At 36.7% G+C, this 25,620-nt stretch overlaps 1 protein-coding gene across 1 annotated transcript in view; it reads left to right on the top strand.

Moving 5' to 3' along the window:
• The first annotated feature begins 1,822 nt into the window (after positions 1-1,822).
• The window catches only part of XIRP2 (xin actin binding repeat containing 2), a 41,111-nt gene continuing 17,313 nt past the window's right edge, over positions 1,823-25,620 (top strand). Inside the window, exons 1-3 of the mRNA XM_009462079.2 lie at positions 1,823-2,116; positions 18,895-19,048; positions 23,541-23,698. Of these exons, the coding sequence (XP_009460354.2) occupies positions 1,823-2,116; positions 18,895-19,048; positions 23,541-23,698 (606 nt within the window). The remainder of the gene's footprint in view (positions 2,117-18,894; positions 19,049-23,540; positions 23,699-25,620) is intronic.

Below are 25,620 nucleotides of genomic sequence, written 5' to 3'. Positions count from 1 at the left end.
CATGCCTGCGAACAAAGCAAATGTGTTTGTTTTATCTGTCATCTAGAAGCCATAGGTCCCACACTAGTGGAGGGTAAAAGAAGCTACCATTCTTAGTTAAATCTATTTTGAGAGCTGCAAGGGAGAAGGAGGTGAACTCCAGACTATTTTTGAATGATGGCATAACATCTATCCTGAAAACCACTGAAACCAACAAAAGGACCCACTAACAATGAAGCAAAACATAGGAGAATGTGGATATTGCATAAGCAGACTCACCTGAATCAGGAAAAGCCTGCTTCACAGTCTAGAGTCAATCCTTAGATGCAGTGTAAATCAGGAGTATTTCCAACATACAGCTATGAGTTAGGTTGAACATTCTCGTGACTAGTGAATTTAACAGCTGTTCTTCATTTTGGGTTAAAAGTCAGACTCATTTAAGATCTTTGATGGAACCAGACAGCTTAGAACAACAGGCACCTGTGGGAGGGGAAGGAAGGGTGTTACCCTTTTGCTTGCAGGAAGGGGAGGGCATGGGAGACAGCTTGCATCAGTCAAGGGGAACTAGCATGACATTAGCCATAGTCACAACCCAGTACTGCCAAAAAGCTAAAGGAGAGACAAGTCTTGGGCCAATTTCTTGCTGGAAAGAAGGTGAAAGCTGTGAGCCAAGAAACTCTTTCCTGTTTTGTTAAAGGAAGGCGGACCTTGAGTTTGTTTTCAAAAATATTCTTGGAGTGCATCAAATACCCAGTGTTTCTCCTGTGTTTTTTCCTCCTAAGCAAAATATTACAGACCACACTAATTCTGGTTAAAAATTGACTCAAAAAACCCCAAGCCAAACTCCCAACAATGCAGATTTAAGCTCAATCAAACGTAAGCATGTTAAAGGACAGTTAAACACATAACAAACTCTCTTGCCAAGAAGGGAGGGGCTAACAAATGGAGATTTTAGCTAGTAGTTGGGTCTCAGTTCTTGTTATCATTTCTTTCTCTTTACTGTTTTAAATGCATATTCTTTCTACTCAAACTCATTTTGAAGCCAAGGTGAAAATTTACATTCAAGTATTTGCTACAGGGCAGAAAACCTCAAAATCAAACCTCTTAGGAGCTGATTTCAGGACACAGGTAGCAGATTTCAGCAATTGGTGCAAAATGATAGAATGGCAATTTTCCTTCCTAAGCATACTACAAGAAAGATGGAATAAGCCTTTGTAAGAACACAGTCAACTGATCAGAAAGCTTTGATATCAGTGCTTAGTAATTTACCTGCCAGAAGAGCTATGGGTGCAATTAGGAGCACTGTACTGGGATGTGTTTCCAGACTATCCAAGTACTCTCACAGCTAACGCAGTAGCCTTTCTGTCTCCCGGCTGCATTAAAATGCTGTGTGTCGCTCTACAATACCGACAGCTGTATCAAATCTAAAAGAAACCAGCAGTCACCTGTCACAACACCTTTCAGTGCACCACACACTGATTACCAGGCACTCATTCATTAGCCCCACTTTGTTTGAAATTCTCCCTAATTGTGTGCTTGCTGCTTTTCCATTCATGATAGACAGCAATTCTGCTGGCAAGCTTAAGAACAAAATATCTGAACACCACCCTTAATTCACTGTCTAATTAATATATTCCTGCTGTATGAACACACTGAACCCTTTTACCGACTCTTACTGGATCTGGTCTTACTTTCCATTGGGAAGTGACTTCTGTCCTAGCTGCCAGTCTGTGCCCTGGCCTGTCCCACGACCCGCAAGGGCTCTCGAGCCACCCCCACGGTGGCCTCTGCTGGCACAGTGCCGCCTGTCTCTGACCCCAGGAACATGTTTCATTGGCAGGGCATGCTGGAGCTGGCAGACTTGCCCCTGCAGACAGGCTCCGTGGAGCTCCTCAAGCAGAGATGGGAGTCCGCCAATGCTACAAGACCTGGCCCGACGCTCCGGTGCTCACCAGCACCACAGTCCCTGGTGCTGGGTAATATCAGCTGCAGCAGCACTGTGGAGAAAGTGCCAGCAGACAGCAGAAGGGCACATGTGTTCAAGGAGGAGACCCTAGGTGGCCCTCAGCAGATCGAGCATTTCCCCATCACTGTGGAGGAGCTCCGGAGCCACTTTGAGGCCCTGGGTGGCAAGAAGGTAAGTGCCTGGGCTGGGCAGACACCTTGAGGGAATGGAGATGGGCCCCAGGGCTGCAGGGCAGTTTCCCCAGCCTCACATCAGTCTCCTGTGCCCTGCTGGGGATGGGCAGCACCAGCCACAGCTCCTGTGGATGTCCTATGGACAATTTAGATCATATGTTAATACTAAGTTTTGTATAGCTCTCCTTATTCCATAACATTATTGGTCTGGATCATTTTAATGGTTGTTGACTGGTGCTATCTGCCAACCTGTCAGGTAAGTTAATGTGCAATTGTGCTTGGCCAGTGCTTCTTAGGGGGGGAGAAAAACAAGATATTATGGCCCTAGAGAAGAATTCCCAAACAAAACTATTTACAAACACTCTAAAACTTTCTGAAGCAATTGCTTCTTATTTGTAGAGTAGTATTGACGCCGTTCACCCATTGGCTTTCGCTGGCATAATGTGACAGGCCTGGACAAATTGCAACCTTTATTTGTCATCAGATTTTTGTCTGAGAAATGTTTGCTGAAAAGGTAATTCATAATCTTAATTAGGGCAACTTCATTCGGTTTTGTGGCTAAAAAGTCTTTCACCATGCTTTACCTCTTCTGTGTGAAAACTAAAATGCCCCTGCAGGTTTTGGTTGCTGATGGAATATTTTATACCTTCCACATGGTAATTCCTCACTTCTTGTTCAGTTAGCAGGTTAAAAAAAATACATAAATAAATAAAAAAATCCCCTTTGAATAATTTTTAGCCCACTTCTCAATCAAAGATATACTAAAACATGATGTCTCAACTCTGTGTTCTACCACCTTCTAACTGCTCCAGGATAACTCTGCCAGTCCATGTAGTCAGTCAATTACCCATTTAATTGTAATGCCCAGAGTGATTTAAACATGGTTTTCTAGAAACCAGAGTTCAGAGTAACGCATGCTGACCATGATATAATTCATACACAAAATCCTGCTATTAAAAGATACTAGAAAGCTTTTTTTATGTGAACAGTAAAATAAAAATTCATGTGATTCATGAAAAATCTTTTCACTGGCTTTAGATACATAACACAAAAAGTATCAGGTACCAATAAAATAAAGGTTAAAACTTTATGGGATTATTGAGCACTTTAATGACCATATAAAATAGTCATAGACTGCTGCTAAGTGGCATACTCAAACAGTTTTAAGGTGGAGACATTTTTGGTTGATCTAACTTAGTCATTTTTTAATAATAGCAAAATAAACTTTTTTTTCCTCTGAAGAAGTACATTCAGTATTGCAGACATGATCATTCTTGTAGGAGCAAATTGGTTCTTTTTTAATCTTATTGATAGGAAGAGCTCCTTATTGAGTGAGAAAGAATAATTTTTTGGACTTAAACAGCATTCTTTACTTGACAGGATTGCAGACCTCTATTTAAACAATACCAAGAAAGTAAAAGAACTCCTTACTCCCGGTCTCAGAACTGTTACACCAATTAAATATTACTTTGTTAGGGTTTCTTTGCAAAATTTGCTCCTGTTCCACCTGCAAATGCTTTGAATTCACATGCACCTTAGAATCTGACCACTAGTAGTATTATTTCACTGATATACTTCATAAAGTTATTTCCAAGTATATCTCTTTTTGCTAGGTGCTCCTCCAAGTGAAAATTTATCATTTCTGATACAAAAGGGAAGCAATGGCTCAGTAAAAAGAGTGGGAGACGGGGGAAAAAGAGTCAAGGAAGTGTTACTTTCCTCTTCCTTATCATTTGTTTGCCAAGAGCACTGCATATGAAATGTATTTGAGTAGAGCTCTAGTTAAAATCAATTTTTTTCTCCGGCTAGCCAGAAGTGAAAAAAAGAGGTGTACTCTCTACAGAGCACGCCTTCTTGTTAAGTCACTGAAAGTCATGCAGGAATTGCAACTTAAGATCAGTATCTTGCGAAGAATATTGAAAAGTAGATGGTGCTTATAAACTGGGAAGTGACGAGGGGTGGAAAAGCATGAGGAACAGGCCCTTTTTTCAGAATTCAAGTGGAAAAGCTTGAATTCTGTTATCCTGTTCAGGCAGCTGTCTTAGGAAATAAGATTTATATTGCCTTTGAGGATTTATTTCCCCAGCATTGTAAAACATCGTGTCGTTTCCAAGATACAATCAATATGAAATGTAGAAAAATGGAATCTGCATCATAGAAGACTTTCACAATGTAACCATTACTTCAACATTTTTACTGAAAAACAAAAATTTGAAAGTGAGCCTACAAAAAACGTAGGCATTCATACCAAGCGTTTCTGATGCTGAAGAAGAATGGATAATTAAACTCGGGTCATTCACTTACAAATCTTGGCAACACAGACCACAAGCAGGACTGACGAGGTTTCAAAAAAAATCTGTGAACTCCATAGTCATAGGAGTTTTGTGAAAGGATAGATTATTTCAGTAATATGAAAAGTTGGAGCCAAACTGACGCTGGTGCATCATCTGTGTCCAAGATCTAATGGCACAAAAAATATGTAGAAATTACTGATTCCTCCACTGGAAATAGTGAATAAGCATGAAAAATATAAAATAACCTGAGATAAATAGGACTTACAGCAATCTCAGGCTTTGCATGTATAAAGCCTGAACTTTGTATCATATTTTAAATTAATATACTGAAGGTATTTAAAGGTGCATATTAAGCATTTGATGTGTATCTGGTTAATGATAAGGACCCTAGATGTTAGCGGTGACAAAGACATTTATTAATATTAATGAATGTTAAGTATTTTAGTAGTTGAATATTACACCACAAGATAAGATACTTGTAATGAAAAACAATAGCAATTTAGTATGCCTTCAGAAATACATTTTGACTATAGTTCTATCAAGTAATCAGTGATAAAAGAAAACACTTATATTGCAATATAATGCAAGGCTATGCAAAGGTTTTAGAAAACTGATTGGCTGAAAGAGATTGAATCTTAAACATAGTACATTTCCACAGGCAGGAGGAGTGAAGGATGGGGAATAAGCTGATGCATTTTCCTTGCATTTTTGTAGTGGTTTCACCCAGAAGCGATACAGAAGGTTAGAACAAAGTTAGAAATGGCTACATGTAAAACTAAGTCAAAGCCATAGAAATCACAGTGGAATTTTAAAAATTTAAACAAAATGTCTTTTAAGGCTCGGTGCCAACTACTATACTACAGTTACCTTATGCATAAATTAACATGCTCATTAGCTTTATGCTCAGAAAAAGACTGCCAACTATGGTAACCCTGCTTAAATGGACTATCTCTTGACTAACCAGACTTTCAAGACCAGAGCTCATCTTATTACATTATTCCATAGAAAAAATAGATTTTATTCTAAGAAGGCAAAATACCACTGATTAAAAATTCTAAAACCTCTCACTCAGGTTGCATTTCCATTGCAGTGCTGTTATTTGTATATGTACAAAATCAATAGAGAAGAATCAGGGCAAGTAAATAATGTTAAACCATGAAGTGACTTCTAAACAATTAGATCAATCATATAAAGAACCCTCTGCTGGCTCAAAAGTGAAAGACAGTATTATAGGCAGCTGCAAATGTATTTAGACTTTTGGCATATTTTTCTTCCTGGTGGCTACATGGTGAACTATGCCCAATCCTAATTATTTGAATGGAATTAACACTTCATATTGCAATAAGAAAATACAAAAAAGAGTAAATAGAGTCAGGGACTAAGTTTAATAATTTTGAAGCTAAATCACTTGGTGAAGTCAAATTACTTTTGCCTGAGTTTATCGAAGTGGAACTTGGATGTGTTTCCTTCTTAGGAGTATTAATAAGTTAATAATTAAGTCTGTTGCTGGAGCCTTTTAATGAAAGCCTATAGTATCAGGCCTGTCCATATCTTTCCATTATTTAGAAATAAACTGATGTCCCATTCTAATAAAATGGAAAGTATTTTCCCCTTTCCTATAGGAAAAACCTGCTTCTTAGGAAGTAATAATATATTAAAACATCAATTTACTGTATTGATGTATCACTCCCATGAAACAACTACTTCAGATTATTAGCACTCAAAGGCATTGGAATGTTAAATCAACAAAGGCCTGTGTTCGCTGGAAAGTGATTATGTATGTTTTTCTTAAAATATGTTAAAGCATCCCAACTGAGAAAGCAATTTCATGCTTACTTTTTAGAGAAACCTATTCAAAGAACTCATTAAAACCATTCATTTAAATAATCTGGTATATGTTCATTAAACTGTGTCCTTTGCAGAAAACATATGAACTGCTGCCAGAAAGTAAATGAAGGGAGCAGATGTTTAATGTAAAAGGTTAGACCTTCATTAAAATTGTTTAAACAAGCAGCATCTTTTTTCCTTTAACACTCTTAGAAACATTTATATTAATTTAGCAAAGCCATGTTATGCAGAAAAGAATGGAAACCCCGTGACAACTGTAGGTCAGTTTTGTACCCTGTTAGCACTTGCATTGTTTGTATTTTTGTTATGCATGAATGAAAGCGAATAGTGAGGAGTGCATGGGATGGCCAAACGATTACCCTTGCCGAAAAGCTTGATATTGACGGGAGTGCTGTATGGTCAGCCTTCTGGATTTTGGCTTCATCTCTCTCAGCTCATTCTTTTTGTGGCACAATGCATTACTCCCCTCTGTTTTCACAAACTTTTTTCTAACAGCAAAAGATTCCACAACAAGGAAAACCCACATTGTCTGTAGACTTGAATTGTAGATCATGGAAAAACAGGTTTGGTAAAAAATCACATTTATTTTTTTTTTTCCTTAAAGGAAAACTTTTCTTCTGTGCTTTTACCTTCTCAGTAAATATGTTGGCTCTTTACAGGTACCTTACAATTCATCTGAAGAAACAATCCTCCCACTTTGGTTATTCTTATTTAACTCATCTCTGAACTGGACTGGCTTTTCACAGTTTGGAAGACATGAAATTTTTGCCTTTCTAGAAACTGTACATGTTGACAGAGTTCTCACTGATCTCTACAATGTTTTATGCCAGGGAGAGCAGCTGTTCCGATGGTGGGAACAGAGCTTTCCAAAGCTCCTTTGTTCACAAACAGTCCCACGAACTATTGCAGTACAGTGTATATATCTATATATGCACATGCATACATATACATATGTATATATATATATAAAGGTCTTCTATAAAGTACTGCTGTTCCTTCCTCTTTTATCAGTGAATTGGCAGCAATTCACATTACATCCCAGTGTTATCACCTGCAGTTCTTCAGTTCTGAGCTGTTTCTTCTGTGTTGGTTACACCATTACACTTCCATTGTACATACGCCCAGAAGTAACTATTTTCTGGAGAGTGCACCTGCCTTCCTCAAGGTGTTACACAAAACTGGATTTGAAATCAGCACAAATGATTCACACTTGTGATAACTCAACATTTCAGACCTTCTTCTCCACCATGCTGCTGTTGTTAACTAGTTTCTCTAGTGGCCCGTGCCACTAGAGAAACTAGTTGCCTAATTATTAAGTAACTATGCTTAGGCCAAATATTTGAATGTTTTCCAAATAAAAAGTTATAATATTTTCCTTTAACAGACCCTCAGGAACCCTTTAATTCTTCTGCCCTCAATTCAGCTTTACCATTTTTTGTGCTTTATTTGGAGGTGTGTACAGGAGAGGAAACAATCTGTAATAGGATCTCACCTTAAAAGGGTAGAATCATCCACTTTTCCTCACAGTGAGAGATGTTAGTGTTTGAGCTACGGCAACAAGGAAGCGTGCTAGAAAAGAAGTAGGACAGATCAGTTGGAAAATTGAAACGTGTGTCACCCGTTCCTTATGAGAAATTGAATTTGGGTTTAATCTCATTTACATATAAAGTACTGTTGAGCAGGCCGCATTTTTATAAGGAACAGGATGGGATGGACTATAATCATATGCCCTCAACTAAACTTTCCAAAGGAAGTCTCCTTTGTACTGAGATTTAATAGATACATTTTCTGCTTTGCAATGTTCTCGTTGCTTACTGCTTATTCAGAATCCACGAAGATTCATCATGTGTCATGTGCTGCGGATGAGGGTGGCTTATTTTTAGGACCACTTGTCCTCAGCAAATTGCAATGATTTCAGGTGTGGGTCTCATTTTTGTCTCATGATTGTCTGGCTCTATTCCTTACCTTCTTTCTGTCCCACTCTTAAAAAGACTTCTTGCTTGGGTTTTTTTGGCTGTTGTATTTTTAATTTAAAGAGGCACTTTTCATCTGTTACAATGAGTCTTTTGTGGAGTACAATTAGCTAATAGAAAAAATGATTTTGACAGTGCATCAAACACTACTTCCTAGGATGACTGACTTCCCTGGGAAGGCAGTCTAAAAATCTGAAAGTTCTTTCTGGAACAGAGAAGCATTTAAATAGAAGCATTTAAAAAACACAAAGCACATTTTCTCTACAAGATTAAGTGCAAATTTTTTTTTAATGCTGTTGAATACAATCATACTTCCATCATTACAAGGGTATCCCTAAAAAGTTGCATATATACACAGCAGTTTAACAGATATTGTAAAAGTCTAGAAAGTGAGAAAAGTGCATAGCCAAGAAGACTTTTTAGTAATCATCATAGAATCATAGAATGTCCTGAGTTGGAAGGGACCCACAAGGATCATCTGACAGTTTTTGAGATATTTTCAGGACTTCTACCTGTATCACTGCAGATATGACGTTGTTTTGCCTTTTGGTCTTTCAGTAAATACCAGTGAAGTTAAAGAGAAATATTATTTTATTTTGGGCTAACTGAAGTTCTACAGCTGAGCCTGTAATTTGGAAATGGAGTAAACAGAGGAGAATCTCATTCACTTTAGGAAAACTTAAAGAACTAAAAGCATTGGGTTGGGTTTTTCTTTCAAAGTGCTAATACTGTAATATAAGGCTATTTGTAGTAGTAGAATAGAAATGTCTATGTGTGTTTCTACATGCAACATTGAAAAAGGCACCAATGAAAGAACACTAAGGTGTATGGAAAGAAATACAATGTTGTCTCATTTTGCTCTCTTCCTCTATTTTTGGGAGGATTTAGGGGAGTGTGAATTTTTTTTTTTTTACTTTTCACAGTGCACTGTAAGCTGTGGTGATTACAAGAAGAAATTAGATTTCGAAAGAACCTGACTAACTTCATTTTTTTAAGCTGTTAATTTTATTCTGAACAGATAGGAGGTTTGATATTTTTAATATTTCTTTAGGGCCTGATTTAGCAGAAATTACTTTTTTGTAAGTTCAGGATTATAGCACACTGACTAGTCATTGGCTCAAGTCTCCAGAAGGTGGAGAAAAGCAGAGAAGCTCTGCCTTCCATATGTGGATGCTATCTCTAATCTGACTGTGTGCTATTAAGCAAGCACACCAAGACAATGGAGAAATGAGGAAAATGACCCTTGGGGCTTCTTAGGAAAGGCAGTCACACACAAAAAAAAGTCCTTAAAGGGTTCTTCTTTCAAGATATGATCACTTAGAAATTACCCCGAAATTGGATGTTGTAGCAATAATCTTTAACATTTTACAGTCTGCAGAGATCAATAAAGTTAAAACCTTTTAACTTAGAGAGAAGTTCTATGTGATGTCCACTGAGTTTTTTACAGTTTGATCTTGAGGGTGAAGAACTGTGCTTTCTGGGTCATCAAAAAAATTACCTTTTCTCTTTCCAGACACATAAGCCAGTAAATACTTTGCTTTACCCAAGTCTATTTTTGTTGTGTGGTTTCCAACCTATTAGCCAGCGGCATCAGAGCTTGATAACTTCTGTGGGAAACTGACCATAAAGCACTTGGAAAGCCACAGCTCCTTTCCACGGTCAGTGGCCAGAAAATGACATTTGGAAAAGTATGTTTCATTTATAACATGTTCTTTAACTTCATCTCCACATTTAGTTTAATTTTAGTTTGCAATATTTTATAGACAATACTTCTTATCCTAAGTAACTTCTTAAGTATTTGTCACTTGTGGCAGAAAGCAACAAATCTTAAAACATTTTCACTGTCATTCTGTCTTCTGGTATTTGGAACAATTTACCAGCCTGTAGCATCTTAATCAATTCTTGAAGCATGAAAGTGATGTGGAAGCATGGGAAGTAAATATGGCCATTACTAGCATGTCCTGGGAAACAGCACTTGGAGGGAAACATAACATCTGGGTTAAGTTGAATAGGATAGAAATAAGCATGTGACATAAAGTCTGAGAAATCCACAGGTGGTGGTATGCAAGAGAGCGCAGATCCATAAATTAAAAAGGAGTGAAAGAGACATTACTTGCTGTTGCAGAGTACAATGTATATGTCAAATGAACAATTTCAAGTTAACAATCAAATAAGCACCTGCATGAAAACATACTCACAATTACTATCTATTTCAATAGGCCATAAATATGTAAAATAAAATCCCAATATGTCTATTCCTGTTATCCTTCCTCCAACCTGTATAACGTTTGTGAGAACAAACTGTTAACAATTCTGTTATTCTCTGACAATATCTAGTAGAAAGAGAAATGGACTCACCATGTATTCTGAAGTTGTTGTCATGAGGTTGAAGTAAATGGGTCCAAAATAACCATACTAAGGAGTTTCATGCTACTGTTCTGAATCTTCATGAAAGCAGAACAATTCCTGGGTTTTCAAAGAGAAGCACAGCATAGAATACTTTCCGTCTTTATACATCCAAGGCACAGGTAGTACCAGCATATGGGTAGGTGCCAATGTGGGCCATTATAGTACAGAAGGTACAAATGACCTACTGTATCAGCTGTCTTAATAGAAGAAATCCTTCAGGGATCCTTTTCACAAACAAGATCTCTCATGTGCTGCTGTTTGTGTTCCTTTAGCTCCGTGTCTTCTTCCTTTTGTCACGTCTTCTTTTTGCTCTGTTGTCTCTTTCAAAAAAACTTCTGTAAAGATGGGATCCTTTTGTAGATGTTTGCTGCCTAGATTTAAAGTAACATGGCATGTTATCTTAAAGCTGAGCAATCTCTAGGCATTTACCAAATGGGAAAGAAAAATGAAAAGAAAATACTATTGCCATACTTTAACCTTGGTTGTTTTTTTCTCTCTTCTGTGTCATGGCGTGATGATAGGTTTGTTTCAACTGTAAGACTTGATTAATAAGATTGGAATAGTAGATGTTACTCAGGATCAGGCAGTTCATGAACTTTGTATACCCAGGAGTGTTCAAGCTATGCATCGTCTTTCTCTGAAGCTGTTTATATGAAGTTCTGTCACAGCTAATAAATATCATTGCTGGACTATGGGTATGAAAATGGTCTAGTGATACTAGTTTTGAGAATCTCCCTAGTTATGCCCACTGTCTCAGAGTCTCTATCATTTACCCTAATTTATAGCTGATCTTGAATTCTCTGTAGCCACATTTCTTATATAATACCCTCTTTATACGCTCATTGTTAATCTTCCATTATAGAATATCTGTTTCATTTTCTCTTGTTACTAGTTTTCAAACATCAGCCCAGTATCTGACCAAAGAAAATGCTATTTCTTAAAAATATGGAATGCTGATAATAGATAATTTTACTAGCTTTTATAGATAGTAATATTGTGGGGAAAAAACTAATTTAAAAACATGCAATGAATATTAGATAAAAAAGCCTTTGCTTAAGATAATTAGTCAAGCCCATATAAGCATTGTATTAAAAAAAACCCCAAAACATCAAAAAAAGCAGTGGGGTAAATCTTAATCTAGTTCACTGAGAAAAAGTTGACAAGAGATTGTCTTAGTTAGACTAAGCCTGTGCATTTTTCTTTTTGCTCTTGCCTACCACAGAGGGATCTGCCTCAGTTGCATGAACAACTGAAGGAAAATGCTTCTTCTATCCTGCTTCTAAAAGTGGTATCAGTGGACTCTGGGAACTAGCATGCTCAGTATTACTGGAAAATTATTAGGCAATATTTTGGAAGGAAACAAAGTAGAGGGCTGAGGCAGAAGATTGGTGCATGTGAGAACGTGCAGCTAAAATAGACTGCCTACTAAGAACTAGAAATATTAGTCATTTTGTAAGTCATTTGCTTCCCCACTCTTCCAGTGCTTTTGTTTCTGCTTTGTTATTTTTGTTTTCTGTTTCACACCACAACATACTTCTAATAAATTCTAGCTATTTAAAATAATTACAAAAATCATGAAATGGCAAATGACTGTGGAAAATCACAACAGAAAGAATGTAAATGTCTGCAGCAATACTAGACACAAAATGATCATGTTAGAAAACTACTTTCAAAATCATTATTTTGTTTTTCTTAAAGGCAGAGACGCACACTGAGATATTTTAAGAACATTAAGAGGTCTAAACTGATATGCCTCTGAGTCTAAGTAAATTTCAGCAAGAGAGTGTGCAAAGAAAAGCATATATTGTCCGTGAATTTACAAGAAACAAACAAAAACCCCAACCCCACACATGCTCTCACGAAACCCCAAATAAACAGCAGTCCCATACCTGCAATTAACAGTAGCACTGATAAAATAATGGTTCTTAAATTTCCACTGTAAGGGTGAAAACACTGAGAGTTATAAAACTACACCCCTAAATATGCATTGCAAGAGAAGAAAAAGATAATGAAGAACCAAAGTATAAACTTAGAGCTGACACGGGAATTTAGTATACAGCAGTGTTCCTTTAACAATTGCAATGCAAAGAGGGTACTAAGTTTACTGTGGAAGCTTTAAATAAAACTTTATTGTTTTACCGGAGAAGGATTATTTACAAAAGTGTTGGGTTGTTTGTTTGGTTTTTTTTAATGTTGTGGTAAAACTTTTTTCCAATTACTTTGGAATTATTATATAAATAGAAAGGACAAGTTATCATGTTTGATTGAAATGTTTGGTATAAGTATATAAATAAAAAAGTGAAAAAAGCAAGAGGAGATAGAAGAGGAAAGCTACCTTGTTCAATTTTTGCTAGGTTTCAAATCTTAATTTGTGCCTCCTATGTGGTGAGATAGCATTTTATGCTGCCACAGGTCATGATTTTGGAAAAACAACTCTGACATTATTTTTGGTTACTAATCACACTGGTTTAGAAAACAGTTTCCTTGACTTGAACAAGCCTGAAAACTGTAACCTGTTACAAAGGTTACAAAGCGGGTTACAAAGCTATGCTGCCTGTACCCTCTCCAGTCTTTTGTTGCTGTTCTTTCTAATATATTTCATCTTAAACACAGCTGTCTCAGATTTGGACTTCTTATTCTGTATGTTTTGTTGGTAACGTATTGCCAGTGATTTATATAGACTTACAGTACCAACTTAGTATAAATTCTGTTTGATTTGTATGTGATTTTATTTCAATTTTCTTTAAAAAGCTGTAGTAAGATCTACTTCTACCAAGTTTTTTATTTTGCAGTTTTCATAAATTTTATCTTGATTTAGTTTTTTACAGATATTGTAGCTGGCCTACGTTAAATGATGTCAATCACTGCAGTGTCACATGCCTGAAAAAAGCTCATTAAAACATCTTTGGTCCCTGTCAAATTACACAACCATGGCCTCAGTTTCCTTATGTGCTTCTAAGACACACAACTATTTTGTCCTCCAAAGTCACCAGTGGAGATGGACCATTGCACTGTATTGGTGTAGGAAGGGAAGTTTCTGTAGCTACTGTATGTCCTATAGCTGTCTATTTAATCCATTGTCCAGTTGCTGATTTAGCACAAATATTCATTATCATACTGTGAAAACTGCTATAACATTTCAAATCAACATTATGCAATGAGCTGCATATAACTGATATTCCTTCCATGGGACAGAGTCTGAACAGCTCAATAATTTAATGTATGCCAAACGCTGTTAACAATTAAAAGAATTCCCCTTTTTAGCTCAGAGAATTAGGCCATTGCTTTTTAAGTAGTAAGACCAGGGACCCTGTATCAATTTTGCCATGGTGATAAATGGCAAATCAGTGGCAGTTTTGGTAATTAAGAGTGAAATCTATAGGCATTTCAAGGTAGAATTTAGTCCCTCAGTGTTTTTTCTTAGTGTTGGAGCCCCATTCTGAGATGGCAATTCTGCAGATAGATCTTCTTTTTCCTCAGGTTGACAACAAGCTCTTTTCAGGGCCTCTGTTCCGTGTATACAGCAGAGTTATTTTATACCCTTCCTCCAAATGAAAATACTGTCTCATTTTAAAACTGTCTGTAACAGCTGAAAAGGATAAGCATCTCTGGAGCTGGTCTGGGGATAAAATGAATGAGCAGGTTCCAGGCAGCCATAGGGGTTTTTTTAAAGCCTCTTGAGAAATTCTGTCTTAGTGAAGTGGTGCATTGCAGAGAATCAACCAAGAATCGTGGCTTTGTCTCAACAGTTTACTTACTGGCTTCATAGAGTTTATGCAGCAGGTGTTATTAGCACTCCTCTGTAATAGTTACTTTAGGGGGTTTGTCATCAATCTTAATAATGCCATCAGCGTTCCAGCAGATGGTAGACATGATTCCATGCACTCCCTGCTTCTAAATTGCACCAGAATGGATTTCCATCATAGTTTTAATTACAAATGAGAAATATATCAGAAACAGACTTCTCTCATGCTGGCATTTCCAAAGGCTTTTTCCAGGCAGGCCAGGACTATGGTGCTTTATCTTTTATTTTTTTATATTTCACTGAGATTGAGTGATTCACAGAAGATATTATCAGCTCGTTCAGCACTAGAATTAACCTCAAATCATTCCTGTGTACTCTCCAGCAAAGCACTCTCTTGTTTTGAATTGGAATTTGAGATGCCAGCTTTTTGTAAGCAATAGTAAACGTTAGGAGTTCAGCAAAGCGCTTAGACATTAAGTATAACTTGAATTGCTATTGAGAAAAATTATTTTAATTGCAACCCTCAAGTATTTAAAGTTACAATCACAATAAAGTGCATTGATGGATCAAGATTTTATGTAACTATTTTTAAAGCAACAGATTTGATTTCTAAACACTTATCCTACTGCTCCACTCATTTCCTACCTCATCATCCATTTATGGATTTATTATTTTCCTTTCAACCTATGCTTTTACCCTTTCTCTTTGGGCCTATTCCTTCTGCTCCTCTTTGTCATTTCTTACACATGCATTCTTTCAGTGGAGACCATAAATAAAATGAAAGTTAGGTGATAGCTAGTTTTCCTTTAGGTAGCACATGTAACAAAAGTAGGTAAGACATGATGGGATGGGGATGAGTGCATTTTTTTAATACACTTAGAAATATCTTTTAAAAAAAGATTAAATACTTTGAACATTAATAGTAGCTTTTGGCAATCTGTTTAATACACTGACTGCAAATTCCTCTTCCAATCCAAGGTAGTTCAATGTATGCAGAAAAGGTGGTAGTAATTTGGTAAATAGTTTTCCTCTATTTAAAACTTTATGTGATCTGGCTTACCGACTTTTAGATTAGTGCAGGACTGGATAGCAAGTGGAAAATCCACTATCTAAATGAAGCATAGTCACTCAGTAAGCCACTGAAATTGGAATCTTTATCGTTGGTATTTCTAAATGTAATGACTGCATATTCCTTGAAATTTGGCACTCCAGTGTTTTATTCTTTTCATCATGTCTAGAGTATGAGATCAGAACATAAAAATAGCTTCTTGTGTCACCTTTTTCTGAGAAGCCCATTCAAAAATAGAATATAATATCAGAACCAGTACGTAAAACTGAAGTAATTACATGATAGAAAGTTACTTAAATATAGACAGATTTCAACAAATTATGTCCAACAAAAAATGGAATAAATGCTGTTAAACAGGGTGCTCCACACAACAGTCTATGTCGCAATTGAATACCTGCTCCCACCAAGAACACACATATAGTTACAAAAGCTTGACATGAATTGAACGCTGCATTAATCAGAAAGAAAAAAAATTCTTCTTCTTTTAGTTTTCATTTGGCAACTTTTGCAAGATTTGCATATATTAGCCTTTAATTAAGCACCTCTTGGCACTACTTCTGTGCTTTTTTGATAAGTGGCATTTATGTTAATTCTGTCCTTATTAAGCAGATGTCTTTGCCATTCATTGTCATTAGGTTATCTGGGTAGATACCCCAATAAAACAGTATGCAAATTAAATTTATACCAATTAAAAGGAGTTTACGGTAATTGTAACACCTTCCAATAACTTTTTAACAGTAGGAAATACCATTTTCGGAGAATAAATCTGAGCTCTAGCACTTCAGCTGGATCAATAGTGCAAGCAAATCACCCTTCAGATGCCCCACTAAGACAGAGATGCCGTTTGCAAAATGGGGCTAGGGCAGCTGGAGACTGTCATGTGGGGGGCACTGCGATAGTGAAAGGGAAGAACAGAAGAGAATGCACATGGTCATAGAATTGGTTTGCTTAGAGCAAAAAGTTCTGCATGGTGCTAAGCATGCAGTTCTGCTGCCCCAGACCACCATCACTGTATATCAGAACAGCACCATCCTCACAGAGACCTTTAAATGGACCATTCACCTATACAGGGATTCACCATATCGGGGATTTAAAGAATATGGATTACTGCGGAACACTGTAGTAAAAGCTAAAACTAGCTACAAAAATAAGGAGAACTTAATTAGAAACAACTAAAAGAGAATTAATGTATTTAAAATTATAGATCCACTACAGTGTAAGTGTATTTTATGGATAAATATTTTAGCGGGGCCCCAAAATGTCTGTGTAATTATAGAGGAAAATATAGTTATTCTTTTTTCGCTACATTATTACAGGCAGCAGTACATAGAAATCACAAGACAAATTAACAAAGAGATTTGGAACAATAAACACCGGTCTCAAACTACTTAATATGAAGCTACAGTAAATTGCATTCAGTCACCTATAACAAAATGCTTCATGGGACTAGGATGACAAATTAATATCATGGCATAAAACTGAAAAGAGTATTCCTAGAATTGGTAATTGACATTGTTTACTGAAATCTCCAAATTACAAAAATACCGAATAAAAAACCCACTACAGTCTTGAAAAATGTGAATAATGCTTACTACAAAACCTAAGATTTAGACAAGTTTGCAGGTGGAAAAATCGAACGGTAAAGACAAATGGTAATATTTTATGTCTAAGCAATTTGTAAGTATTACCCCAGACTTCCAGTTTTATTTGACACATATGCTTTTCTAAACACAAGAAAATAAGCTGAATGAAAATACCTTCTGCCATAGTGGCCAACATCTCAGAAATGTGTCCATAAAATAATGAAAATCTCTTAAGTAGGGCCAATATTCCTGTAATTGATATTAAAATTGGTCAAAAAATACATTAATTTAAAAAAAAAAATCCTATTAAAATAAATGTCCGAAATACTAACTTATATGAATTTTATAAGTAATGGAATTGCTACTCTAGAGATGAAAATCTGAAAAAACATTATAGAAATATGCTACAAGTTAATAAAATTAATAGAGTTAAGAAAAATGCAAATCACATTTATACTGGTCCCTAGCTTGCAAGAATAAGAATAAGAAACTGTAAATTCTGAAGTGGTTTAGCTGTTACTGGTCACTACAGAAAAATGTAGTAGGAATATAAAAAAAGCCTAGATGATTTTGTTCTCAAAGATGCCAATGGTAGTTGAAAACACAGTGTATTTTGAGTTTCCCATTTTGTTCTAATACTGTAGAAGTTAGAACATCATTAAAGTGATTCTCTGGTGTTGACTGCTGAAAGCACACACAATGCTGTGGCAATATGATCCTGAGGCTGTTCTCATTTATGCTGGGTACTGGCTGGTTGCAGAACTGGAGAAGTAGGAGACAGACATGTTCAGGCTGATCTAACAGCATGCACAGCTGCATTTTTTTTATTTCTCCTCTCTCTCCCCCATCCTTCATTTCTCTTCTGCATAGCCATATCTGCATCACAGATTGTCCGTACCAGATTTCAGACATAATGGTCAGCTCTTCAGCTGTTTTAAACCAAAATGTCATAATTAATACTGGGTTGTAATTGTAACTGATCACTAACCCTGAAAAAGGGTACAAAATGAATGGCAGTTTGAAGCCATAGCCCTTCCCACACAAAACACCCTATTCATTTCAGCCACCTGCTGTCTCCTGATACCCTTGGCACATAAGTATCTCATTCCTCTCAGCATACCTATGTCGTGGCCAAGCTCTCTATCCTACCTGTGCTGCAGCTGCCCACCTGCACTGTCATGCCTGCATTGTAACCCAGCCTGGTCACAGAGTTTATCGTACTGGCACTGTGCCACCGTGTCATTTCTGAGTGGGATGTACAACCTGAAAGTATCTGACAGACTAGTGAGGAAGGGTACAAGGAAGTGTCACGGAGCAGAAAGACAGCTACTTTCTTCACTCCAGAAATCTTTCTCTTGCAATTACCCTCCAAAAATACTTTTCATAATAGCCAAGGAAAATATGCTGCTAACAGTAAAAACAATTAGAGAATAATTCAAATCAGTTTTAAACCAATTATCTCCTGTAAACCTGATAAATAAAAGGCAACAAACCCCACAGTATTGTTTAAGATCCCCTATACCACCTTTAAATCTAGCCTTGTTTAAGTTTTCCAGCGTGTTGATTGCACCTCCTGACCTATCTGCTAAAATCATCTACTCTATTCAAGATTACCTTTCAAGTTCAATTCCATGTAAGCAGTAGCAGCAGTGCTCTTTTGGGGGAGGGGCAGGGGGGAGAGACTGATGCAACAAGATAACTGATGATTGGCATTTTTTCTGAAAAAAGGGGTTTACAATACTCAAGCACCCCCTTCTAATCTGCTGCCTCTTCATATGCTCTCCTGCCCCCCAAAACCCACATCTGTTTCCTACCAATAGCTTTTAACACACATCCTCTTGATGTCTTCTAACAGGAAACAGAAAGTGAGAGAAGTTCACTTTCATCAACGTCGAAGAGTCAGCCTGGGAGACATTCTGTCATTTCTCTGAAGGAGTCTAGTGTGAAAAGAGGGAGAGCAATCTTTGAAAAGATGTCATCAAAAAATGGCCACAGCAACAGCTCCGAAGGTTAGCATTACCACGTTGATCTGATGTCTCGCTTTACTCTAAGGCAGTGGTCTCCAAACCTTTTTGATGGTGCACCCCTATCAGTAAAACATTTTTGAGCATGCACTCCCAATATTTGTATATGTTTTTTCCTTCTTCTTTTAGACTCTCCTAGTTCAAAGCCTTTCTTTTTCCTCTCTAACAAGAGAACAGAATCCTCCATTCCGTACCCACTTTGCCTCTGAGTCTAAATTGGGCACAGTATGTTTCAGAAGCATTTTTTGGTCCACCAGGAATAACAAAGAATATGAACTATGTAAAAATGCACAGTCAACAATTCATGGCTCTTAAAAATGAAGCTTTTTTCTAAAAATGTGACAGACCCATAGGGGATAATGTTTTTCTATGCTCCTGTGAGAGCCATAATACCCCATTTTGCATTCAGACAGTCTTATGAGAAGTAAATTCCCTATAGACTCATTTGAGTGTTTGAAAGCACTGGTGAAAACTCTTAAACTTCTAATAGCTGAAGTTAGGCACTGAAATCTGCAACTCTGCACTTGAATAAATATTCAGATCCTGAAAAATGTAAGATAATGCTGATCTATAGATTATTTCTCCCATCACTATGAGTTTTGAGTTTTCTATAACCAATGACAATATATGTCAATTTACTTCATTTTTTCAGCAAGAGCGATACCCTCAAACCACGAAAGTGCTATGGAACTTTTTTGCTAAATATTTCAGTTATGCCAAAATCTTCTTTCCCTAGAAGAGGTATCAAGCAACATTTACAGCAAGCTCTATGACTGAGTACCAACAACTTCTATTGTCTCCACTGAAAAACAATGAAGGCAATGCTTATACTGCTGTTCAACCTACCATGAAAACATGGAGAAGCCCATAAGGGATAGCTAATATAGTCATATCTTTGGAAAAAATGGCAGAAAGCCAGAATTCTCCAGTCCTATTATGCATGGAAGATTTGTCAAGCTCCGTTTCCTTTATAGAATTGATGGAACTTATCATTAATAAAAGAATTAAATTCTCTGAAATAGATAACATTGTATGAGTCCCATATGACAAAGGCAAACAGCTTTTTGTTGGCATACCTCACCTTGGTAAACATAAGGCTCATCTTACAAATTATTGCATCACAAGCCCACATTTATCTCTGAAAGATAAATAAGATCAGAAGATATTACACCTTTAAGTTCTCTTGAATGAGCAAAAGCTTAGAGCAAAATGAGCAAAATGAATGAGCAAAAGCTTAGATCATATAATCTCTCATACCACCACAAAGAGTTTCACATTATGTTATAAAACAACTAGCTTCTAAAGAGAGGGCATTGCCTGTTTTAAAGCTAACAAGAGAATAGTTTCTATTACCTTCACTCCCCAGGTGGCTAATAATATGTATCTATTAAAATGTTTTTTAAAACAGTCCATTAAATTCATTGGCCCCAAATCAGCAAGGAATTTAATCACATGTCTAACTTTAAGCACATGAGTATTCCCATTGCGTTTAATGAACATGCTTATGATTAGGTAGAATCCAAGAATCCCTTGTTGAATCAGAACAATACCCAGAAAGTTTTTAAACTCCTAAACGTTCTTGAAAATTAAAGCAATGGCTTATAAATATCATGCTGGTAGTAGTCTGTTACATAATTCAATCTGCCTTTAAATATGAACTGACACTGTTTGGCTATGGTGGACTATCACTCTGTGTTGCTGAAGCATACTTTCAACCTTTCCCTTGTTTTGGTTAGATTTGGTTTAATGTACAGACTTCTTACTTGAAGAACAGCAATTTTCTCTCTTCTGATTTCTACTTTCTCCGAAAACCTTTTTTTTTTCCTTCCAGCTGACTTTCACTGATTCTTACTGTTGCTATTATTCTTTCTTGAACTGTAGCAATTATTTTGTCTGTCATGATTATGTGCAATATGCAAATGTACTGCATGGGATAAGTGTAATAAAAAAGAAAATTATCCTCATGTAAGTTATGAGTAGGGTCAGGTAAAAATACTAAGAAACTCAGTATGTTTACACTGAAACCACTCTTCCATGCATGTCTGCATCTGTGTCTGATTTTTACTGAAGATTAGAGTTGCTTGTTATATTTGCTTGCTATATGTGGACCTTATGCCAGTTAAACACTTTTACAGTTAACATGCAGAAAGGCCAGATGTGCCTTGGAATTCTTCCCTGTTTGGTGGGATACCCCTTCCCTGGCACTATGTTCTGTAACAGGTGAACAGGTATCTTTTTGGAAAGTCTCTTTTGTTCCTGCATTTCATAATGTTGAAGAGAAAGAGTGGGTACTTCAAGAAAATGGGGAATTTTTTTATCTTTTGTGTTCTCAACCACTGCCTTAGTAAAACAATACAATAATCAAAAGTGAACCAACTTAGGTAAAAAGAAATGTGATTGACCGAGCACATGTTTTTGTAATGCATATATCTATAACAATATGTATTACAGTTAGGCTTCCAGAACAGAGCGTTGACTCTGGCAAATGCTATCCATGCCTCAGGCCCTAAAAACAATCACCAAGTTCCACCCTATACATGTGGGGATAAACCAGAATCAGTTGTGCCCCTCTACTTGCTCCAGGAAGGGATTCAGTGGAGCTAGTCTCCACTGGGTGGTGTATTTCAGGAGACCAAGAAATTTGTCTTAAAAATCAACAAAAAAAATTCCTAGGAGAGGATTTTGATTATTTTTTTCTTTCTAAAGAGAATGCCAGTTCTGTAAATGGTGTTGGTTTGCAATGAATGGTAGAAAAAGTAAGTGCACTCTAGTATGTCCTTGGTGTTTTATACGCACATTATGAGATAGCCCACAATGTACAAAGAGAAGTTGCTCATTTCTTAGCAAAATTATGGCAAGTGAGTTGATTTGCTTAATTTAATAAGTCTGCAAATCAGCAGCAAGATGAAAAAAGCATAAATGAATTGTACACAGTAAACATTATTTCAAAAAGAAACCCCAGTCCCGTGCTGCAACAAAGTGACAAAGCACACTCAGAATGAGGAAGACAGGGTGTCAGCAGTGCCAGAATATATAAGAATATAAGTAAACTGCCAATGGCTAGCAGAAAGCATACATCTGAAGCTTCCTCTTTGACTTTTCTTTCCTGTTTGGAAATGGATTTTAAGGTTTTAGTTTGGGTACCTACTGGCTTGAATTAAATACATAGAATAGGAGGACATGTCTACATTGTTTCTTCCTGCTCCCTTCTCTCCTTTTTCAGTCAGTAATTTCCTCAATAGTCAGTAATTCCCTCAACTTTGAGAAATACCAAGATATATCATGCTGGGGGGGAGGGGAGGGTGGGTTTTTGTGGGTTTTTTTGAGATAATTTGGTTCAGCTACAGCCTGTTTCTGTAATTTCAGAAAATACAATTGTTTAAAAAAAAAGCAATGCAGGTTGCAACAGATTTACTCTGTCCTATTATGCAAGGACAAGGAGAAATATAGATGGATTTAGGGAAGATCAGGGTGCAACAAGGATTAAAAAATTAGATTCTGGTGGCCTTACTAAAAATATATCTTCTTGAAATCTTAAAATTCTCTCCCCTCCCAAAAAGGAAGGGAGTGTCCTGGTTACTGAAACCCAGTGTCATTCAACCCAATTTTCCATGCACTGTAGAAAAACCTTGGCAGGACAAGAGGAATCTCCAGCCTGTAGGATTATATGAAACCTCTTTTGCCTCTCATCATAGACAAGAGAGATGCTCAGAACATACTTTTTTTCCCTTTGTCTGAGACAAGAAAGAAAAATATCTTTACACTAAATTTAAGGCATTTCTCTGGGTATATGGAATTCCTCTAATACAGTCATGTGAATGTAGAAAGCAGCAACAAAAAAACTCCTAGTGCTAGTAACTCAGTGCTGCTCTTTCAGGGGTACTCTGAACTACTATTCACACTGTGGCTGAACTGCAGATGCTTATAGATATGCCTATAACCTTCACACCTTGAAATAAGGTTAAAATTTAGTTAGTAGTTTAGATAATTTTCAATAAGATTTTAGTAGTACTAAACCAACTAAAACATACTGTAATGCAATATCAGCAAACAACTGAAATCTACAATCAACTTGGAACTGACTCTCTGTTAAGCAAATGAATACTATAATGTATAAAGCTAATTAGAACATAATGTATCTAATTATAATCGGTTATTTGTAGTACTTACAATGACTTTTTACAGTATAAAATAAAGCAAATGTAACAGTATCAAGAAAAATATAGTATGCTTGCTGTTAAAATTGTATGGGTTTTTTTTTTAAATTTTTTTTGTTATTTCCCCAGGGAATTTCCCCCAGTTTCAAAAACTTCATTGAATTAAATTTTTCTGTACTGAGTAAGTTCTAAATTGAAAATAAGATACAGTTGATAAAAAAGTTGATAATACTGCTCCTTTCTACTACTGCTTTTCTTTCAAGATTTGGAAAGAAGGTACCTGTCTCCTTCTTAGAAAATATGTCTGTTTGTACTTACAGTGGGTTCTCGCAAACCTGCAAGAGGACTACCTAAAGAGAGCACTCCCAGGGCTGATAACAGACTGCTGGATTTCCAGGAGACTGTCTCCTTGAAAGAAAGAATGGCTATGTACAAGGCTGCTGTGTCTGAGATAGAGAGTAGCAACTCCTTTGCTCATGTAAGATATCAATGGTTCCTTATCTTCTTAGCTCTGTGTTTGCTTTGCATAGTGACACATCCTACATTGTTTAGTTATACAAGCTGACTGATGGACCACTATGGGGATCAAAATCTGAAACCTAAATTACCAAATCTACTTAGCAAACGTATTGATGCATCAGCCTCTGTCTCTACTGAATGAGATTTTTCATGCTATATACCTTTGGTCATTTCACAATTCCCTTTAATTCATTGGAAGGACTGTTCTTTTTATTCCGCTGTTGCATGAACTGCATTTATTAGGACCGTAGGCTTGAGACAGATTAGCAACACAGTTATTCTTTCAGCTCATAATGACAAAACCCAGCAGTTTCTGCATTACTAAAAATATTACCAAATAATAAAATCATATTCAAAAGCACATTAAGTTTAGACCTCTTGCTGTTCAAACTAAAGAATTCGAAATTGCTGCATTTTACAATAGCAGCTCTATGAGACAAGGTGTATGAAAAAGTATTGTTTTGTAATAAAATTATTTTAAAATGGGAATTACATGAAAAAATATTTAGAAAAAACTTTTTAAATTTTGTTTTATTCATCTCTCTACCTGTCTATCAATAGGGATTAGGTATTTTACAGCAAAGTTTAGTATTATTACCAAGTAGCACATAATGTATTTGGCTAACAGAGCTTATAATCTCTTAAAATAGAGCATGCACCACACATTTAATTATCAGTCAGGAATATCTGAACATCTGGTCTTCAGATCTCAGCCAGAAAAATCAGGACAATCTGCCTCAGTTCTGCAGAAATACTAAGGGGTAAAAAGTGTATTTTTACCATATCTTAAAATGCTGCCTAGAAGTTGTAGCTCAATACCCTTGTACCAGGAAATGGAGGCATTATGCTGGCTTGCTACAGTGTTAGAATGACAACAGGCTTTGTTTACGCTAAACTTTCAGCACATGAGAAGAACACCTTTTTCTTACTGTAAACTAGGCCAGAGTAATTTCTGCAAATCAGAGAGCGTATCTGGCAAAAGAAGGACTACAATGCAGCTTTCACCAGCCAGCATCTTTGTCCATATGCAGGAAGAGCTGTATAAGGGTTCCCAGTCTTACCTGCACTTTGGTCTTGGGAGAAGTGGTCTGCAGCAGCTGAAGGGACCTCCTGGGTGCTTGGATAGCCCAGAAGCCACATAGTGAAAACAGGCACCAGCCACACTCACCGGAGTCCAAGTGTTTTCCAACCACCAAATTCCTGCCTGCTGACTTCCTTATTTCCTAATTGCTTGTGTGTATTTGGATCAGATTCCTGCAGTTCACCTGGCTGAGAAGGTTCCAATTCCTTACTCCTGCAATTGGAAACATTGCTGAAGTTAGTACTCTTTCTCAAAAAGAAACAAACCCTGTGAAGCCTGACCCAACCTAGCTGTATTGAGCACATAGGAACTACTTTATTTACACTCCCGAACTCCTTGCAATTTCTTTCTGAAATGGATGGTTGCCTGAAAAAGGAACTGTATGTCCGGTTCCATTAAAGGGAATAATACATTTTCTTAAAGTAACTGCATTTACCCCCTCTAAATATCTCCAGATGGCTGGCAAGGTGTGCCTGAAATGTTCATTCACTAAAATAATTACTTTTCACATTCACATATCCATGTACATATAGAATTGTGCCACCTTCATCACAAGGGAAAAAAAAAAATGTTTTTTATGATCTTCTTTCTTACTCATCAGGTGCAAGCACTAAACCTAAGTTTACTTAGTAACCTTCATTACAAGGCTATTTCTAATTATTGGGTGGTTTATTTTGTGCATACTGATTAATAAGCTCAAATGCTGAAAGCTTCATTCTAGTACCATCTAAGAGGTAACACATAGGGACAGAACTAGAACAGAGAGCCTGAGGGTGAGGGCACTCTTGTGACCTTCGGCA

The sequence above is a fragment of the Nipponia nippon genome, unplaced genomic scaffold (assembly GCF_047370975.1).
Source record: "Nipponia nippon isolate SJK-2023a ecotype South Korea unplaced genomic scaffold, ASM4737097v1 scaffold_5, whole genome shotgun sequence".
In the NCBI taxonomy this organism is placed as follows: domain Eukaryota; kingdom Metazoa; phylum Chordata; class Aves; order Pelecaniformes; family Threskiornithidae; genus Nipponia; species Nipponia nippon.
The sequence above is the reverse complement of the archived record's forward strand: the minus strand, read 5'-3'. Positions and strand labels throughout refer to the sequence as shown.